The following is a 6030-nucleotide window of genomic DNA, read 5'->3' as shown; positions in this document are numbered from 1 at the left end:
CTCGAGAGTCGAGACACAATGCTCTTGGTGAAGTCAGTACTCACCACTCACCAGGAAATAAATCAAGCGTTGTCTACCACAATCAGACAATCATTCTAATAATGTAATTATAACATACAAGAATCGGCTACAAACATTAGATATTTAAACATTCTAGCTTATAGAAAATTTGAAATAACCTTTTAAGTAGTATGTTTAAAGGGATAAAAAAAGGACCTTACAAGTCATTATTGTTATAAGGAGGGACCTTAACGTCGAAATATAGTCGTGGACTTTACTTTTTCGATGTTGACCATCACGTGAAATGCACGTGATGTTTAAAAAGTGACCCATAAAGACCTTTTTCACCACTTTGAACATACAAAGTCTTTCACTAAAAAAAAGAAAATATGAATATATAAGTACCTTTTGGACAAATTTTCCAATTATATACATTTAGCCATACTGGTGCAAGTTGCAAATAAAGTGCATTTAAAGTTACTCCGTATGTTTTTGTTCTTTGATGATTAAATGAGTAATAACCATCAAAATGAGATTATCTAATGACGAGAATTTTAAATTACTCTCTTCGTTTGGTTTTTTTTTTTTTTTTTTTTTATTGAAGTACTTGCCATCATTTCAATTTAACTCACTCATATTTTGTTCAATATTTTTGAAATCATATTTTATCATTGGATTTTCCCTCATTCTATATTCATTTTATTTCTTATACTCACCTACTATCTCTTTATTTTACATTTCTTACTACGAAATACGTATTATTTCACCTTCAAAAAGGGAAAAACTTATTATATTATTAAAGAACGTATTACATATATTTAAAATATAAAAAATGAGAGAAGTGTTAAAGATGAGGTAGTTTTGCCCTCCTCTTTCATAGTTTCTGTCTTTTCAAAATAAGTGAAGCATATTATTGTAGTTATGTAAATATTTGCAACATTTAGGACCTGTTCACATTTACTTAATTTCAGTTCAGTTTAGTTTAGTTCAGTTCAACTCCAATCAGTTCAGTTCAGTTCAGTTCAGTTCCAATCAGTTCAGTTCAATTCAGTTCCAATCAGTTCTGTTCAGTTCAGTTCAGCTTCAATCAGTTCAGTTCAGCTCAATTCAGTAAATATGAACAGGCCCTTAGTACTGAAATTAATTACTGTGATAAATTCATCATGTACGTGTTACGGTCCTTAAGGATTCCTTGTATAACTGTATTTGATCATACAAGCTAGCTTACGCTATTTTTAATTTTGGGACAATGTATCTTCCTTTTCATAATTTAATTAAGCAATTAAAGCTTAGAAGAAAATATAGAAGCTAGATGCTTAGATACCTCGATCTATATACATAGTTATGAATAAGATGGTCCATTTCAACTGTCTTTGAATAATATTTTCTGTTAAATATGTTGATCAATAATATAGCATGTCATTTTCATATATTGATTAGACTTGCTTCACGTCATTAGAATTTCACCACATTAATATAAAACTCAACAACAAAAATATATGTACATTGAAAACATACCCTCAGATCAACCAACATAAACCCATTTTTGCCACAAAGAATGGCGACACCAAAGCCTTGGTGCACAAATTTACTCCTTTCCCTCCTCCTCAACTCCTTTCTTTTCTCCTCCTTCGTCCCTCGACCACTCGCTGCATCTGCCGATGAATTCATCCGGCCACCAGCTCGGAACGTTGTCCTTACTCCCCACAAGCGTTCCGCTTCAGATCCCCAACAGGTTCATCATCTATCTCTTTCGAATTCATATATAAGATGGGCTTAGACCAATCTATGTAGCCAATTTAAAAGTTGAGATTATTTTAGGCCTTTTACTCGACCTTATAGTCTTGTGGCAATATTTATTCGACCCTATATATTTCTCAAGCCATAATAGTCTAGACTAACATTTTGACTGTTACCCATAACCAACTTTATAATTTATTTCAAACTAATGGAGTTTTAAAATGCGTGTTAGGTACATGTGTCACTGGTTGGAAACGATCGAATGAGGGTGTCATGGATAACGGAAGGCAAAGGAATGGCACCATCAATAGTAGAATATGGAACAAAGTCGGGAGAATACGAGTCAAATGCAAAAGGAGATCACAAGACGTACCATTATTTTTTGTATAGTTCGGGAAGAATACACAATGTTGTAATAGGACCATTGAAGCCTAACACAACTTATTATTATCGATGTAGCAAAAAACAGCCCGAGTTTTCCTTCAAAACTCCTCCTTCCTCTTTTCCCATTGAGTTTGTCGTTGTTGGTAAGTTATTTATTTTGTTTTGTTGCCTTTTTTTTCTTCAATTCTTTTTGTGCTAATTTTTAAAATTTGGTTACGTGGAATTTAAGTGTGCCATTCAATTCTTTTTACTTTTTTTTTCCCAATGTGTGGCTTACATGTAGTGCAAAATAATGGATGTTATTCCTTTTCATAAAAAAAAAAAAAATGTTTGCTCCCTTTTTATTTTATTCTATCATTTCTATGTGTATGTAGCTCAATATCAAGAGGTGAACTTAATTATTCATGCTTTTTTATATGAGAAAAAATTATTAATTCATGCATCTTTTATACATCCCCTTAAAATAAAAGGTCCTTTTCAAAAAAAAAAAAAAAAAGACGTATCATAAGACCCTCATATTTTAAAACCTAGTTCGGGTTAAACTAGGGATTATATGTTTGTAATATTAATTTTATAGTTTGTATATTTTTAGCAAAATTTAGTTAAACATTTAATGGGTGCCAAAATTTTCTTTTAATTTGTAATTAATTTATTTCTATGATTATTTATTATTACAATATGATTATACAATAATAATAAAAAATGTGTTTAATTGTTTAAAGATGAACATATGCTAAGGTATTGAAGAAATGGTAACATGGATTTGATTAATTATTATATTACTCGTATAAATCAATGAGCTCAATGGTCCAAAAATGTTATGCTTAATAGGTTATATTACATTCATTGATGCATACTCTTATAAGTGTGATTGTAAAATATTAAATTATGCTCTTGTTCAGTGTGAAATTTCAATCAAGAAGAATAATCTCAATCTTTCTACGTACCTTCAAATAAGCTAGATACAAATGACTTATAATCATAATCATTCTAAGTTTAGCCACTAATTTACCGAAAATGTATTTAACATAATATAGTACATACATATCCGAGTATGATTATTTATACTTCCTTTACACTCGAGTTTAGAATGAACACCCTGTTTGCAAGTGGCGACATAAAAAATAAAAGAGTGAGTTAAGACGTTGTCTATTACTCTATTAGTAGTACTTGGGTTTCACTTTACGGCATAACTTCCTATCCCATTTTACAAATTGGGCTTTGGCGTTTTGTTTTCTAATGTTTGGCAAAATGAACAATATTTTGCTTAAAGTGGGTTTCTGTTTGGCCTTTCTTTCTGGTTGTCAAAGTACCACTTGATCCACCAATTTCCATATTAAGCTTTAAGCATAAATCTTGTTGTCGTCAACCCCCCAAAAATAGAAATTTATGCAACAGAATTTTATCTAAACGGCACGCTATATATTTAGTCAAAAAATATGTGCTATCTAAACTACTAATCTTCTGGTTTACTACTTACGTAACGTACATGTTTTAGATGATTAGATGCATGCCTTTATGTGAAATTTAGTAGAGTTTGTACTCCATGTTAGATGGTTTGTTAGTTATGGTAAAGTGATGCTTTCATGTCATCTCATTTATCATATGATCCATTTCAATCTTTTGAAATTATGGTTTTACAAGTTATCGATATCTGGGGTAATATGAAACAGACACTGCAACTTTTTTGCGCACTCAATATTTATTATTTAATATTTTAATACCTTTCCTTACAAAAAAAATATAGGGGATCTCGGCCAAACTGAGTGGACAAAATCAACATTGGAACATATTGGACAAAATGACTATGATATGTTTCTACTACCGGGTGACCTCTCATATGCCGATACCCAACAACCACTTTGGGACACCTTTGGACGTTTAATTGAGCCATATGCAAGCCAACGACCTATGATGGTAACCGAGGGAAACCATGAGGTTGAGTTCATCCCCTTTGTAGCTGACTCCTTTAGGGCATACAACGCAAGATGGCGTATGCCCTACGAGGAGAGTGGATCCTCCTCGAACCTTTACTACTCCTTTGATGTAACCGGAGCTCACATCATAATGCTTGGGTCATACACGGACTATGATGCTAACTCAGCCCAATACGCGTGGCTACAAATTGACTTGGCTAAAATTGATAGGGCTAAGACACCATGGGTCATAGTGTTGCTTCATGCACCATGGTACAACTCAAATACTGCTCATAAAGGAGAAGGAGAGGAGATGAGACAAGCTATGGAGGAATTGTTGTATAAAGCTAGAGTTGATGTGGTCTTTTCGGGTCATGTCCATGCCTATGAACGTTTTGTAAGTCATTACTTCATTAAGTTTTACACTACTCAATTAAATTGATCATACCTTAAGAAAACTAACCTTCTTTTAATAGATTTGTGTGTTTATTAACCATTTTTTGATTAATAATTTGATTAAATTTCATTTATGATTAATTGCAGACAAGAGTTTATAACAACCAGGCTGATCCTTGTGGTCCAATTTATATTACAATTGGTGATGGAGGAAATAGAGAAGGCCTTGCTTTAATGTAAGTATTCTCATGCATGCAACTTTGATCTATTTATACATGTAAGAATATAACTAGTTTATATCCTCAAGTTTGTCAATGCACAATTTTGATCATTAATTTATCTGATGTAGGTTTGAGGATCCTGCTCCATCAATCTCAAAGTATAGAGAAGCAAGTTTCGGACATGGACGGTTGAGATTGTTGGATGGTAATAAAGCTCATTGGTCATGGCATCGGAACAAAGAATCGAATGCCTCAACCATTGCAGATGAAGTATGGCTTCAAAGCTTAAGCTCCTCTACCTCTTGCTTGCCTAATGACTCAATGACTAAACACGATGAATTTTAAATATGTTTGGATTTTTTCTACATAATATATAGAGAAAATGAATATTTAGGTTTCATCTCAAATTCTCAATTCATTTTGAAGTGTTATGTATATGCACAAAGGTTTTTTACTTTTTTTTAACCTCATAAGGAGACTATGTAGGTTTTGCAATTAGCAATTGGTAATTTGATCGAATTTGTATTTTCATTAACAACTCTATTGACTATTGTGTACCTATGATTTGAAATTATTAGCCTCATCATGTCTAATCTATGATTTGTTAGACACTTGTTATTCAAAAAAAAAATATATACTTCCTCTGTTTTTTTTTACTTGACCTGTTTCTTTTATCACGCTTGCCAATGCAAAACTTAAGCGATCAATAACTTTAGTTCTCCATAAGTAAAAATTAGAAAAGTTGTATATTATGATAATACTTATTGTGACAAATTCAAAAAGATCCCACATGAATATATTTTTCCTTATATATCATTCACAAAAGACGGTCAAAGGAAGGATGGTGAATAGTGTAAAAGTCAAAGCGGGTCAAGTAAAAAAGAACAGAGGAAGTATATGATTTGTTAGACACTTAATTTCATGGACTCAAAATTATGTATAGTTCAATGGGCTAAGCCAAGGAATTGGAAGTTTGGCTTTACTAGTCCAGAATTATCCTTCCACACTCATCATGCTCCAGCCTTCTATTCGGCCCACTTGAGTTTGTCGTCATTAATGAATTGTGAGTCTTTTAAATCTATTCATTCATGCCATATCCACACGTATTTAAGAGAGATCAAAGTCGTCAAACAACAATAATATTTTATTTTATTTATTTTTTTTGAGGGAAAAACAACAGTAAATCAATGATATAGAAGTATCAATTAGTGCCAGTACAAATTGACGGGTTTAAAAAATTAAATATGATAAATTGAAAGTAAAATTAAGTGAGAGCGAAGATAGCTCAAATGGTTACAGCTTCTATCTCGATTTCAAGAGATTTTGGAATCGATTTTCATCAGTCATCACCCTCTCTATGGAAAAGGGCAAAA

The 6030-nt window shown here is 32.2% G+C and overlaps 1 protein-coding gene across 1 annotated transcript; it reads left to right on the top strand.

Moving 5' to 3' along the window:
- The first annotated feature begins 1525 nt into the window (after window positions 1-1525).
- Window positions 1526-5219, top strand: LOC145616583 (purple acid phosphatase 22-like). Its single transcript, XM_081671334.1, has 5 exons — window positions 1526-1735; window positions 1973-2267; window positions 3872-4437; window positions 4584-4672; window positions 4786-5219. The coding sequence occupies exons 1-5, from the start codon at window positions 1559-1561 to the stop codon at window positions 5000-5002; spliced, it is 1344 nt and encodes a 447-aa protein (XP_081527460.1). The 5' UTR covers window positions 1526-1558; the 3' UTR covers window positions 5003-5219.
- Window positions 5220-6030: the final 811 nt, after the last annotated feature.

The sequence above is a fragment of the Chenopodium album genome, chromosome 26 (assembly GCF_948465745.1).
Source record: "Chenopodium album chromosome 26, dcCheAlbu1.1, whole genome shotgun sequence".
Lineage (NCBI taxonomy): Eukaryota > Viridiplantae > Streptophyta > Magnoliopsida > Caryophyllales > Amaranthaceae > Chenopodium > Chenopodium album.
Note: the sequence above shows the minus strand (reverse complement) of the source record. Positions and strands in the feature narration are given on the sequence as shown.

Coding starts and splice junctions, on each gene's coding strand:
- LOC145616583 (XM_081671334.1), top strand. CDS start 1,559: ATGGCGACACCAAAGCCTTGGTGCACAAATTTACTCCTTTCCCTCCTC. Junction 2,268..3,871: donor CATTGAGTTTGTCGTTGTTG/GTAAGTTATTTA, acceptor AAAAAAATATAG/GGGATCTCGGCCAAACTGAG. Junction 4,673..4,785: donor AGAGAAGGCCTTGCTTTAAT/GTAAGTATTCTC, acceptor TATCTGATGTAG/GTTTGAGGATCCTGCTCCAT.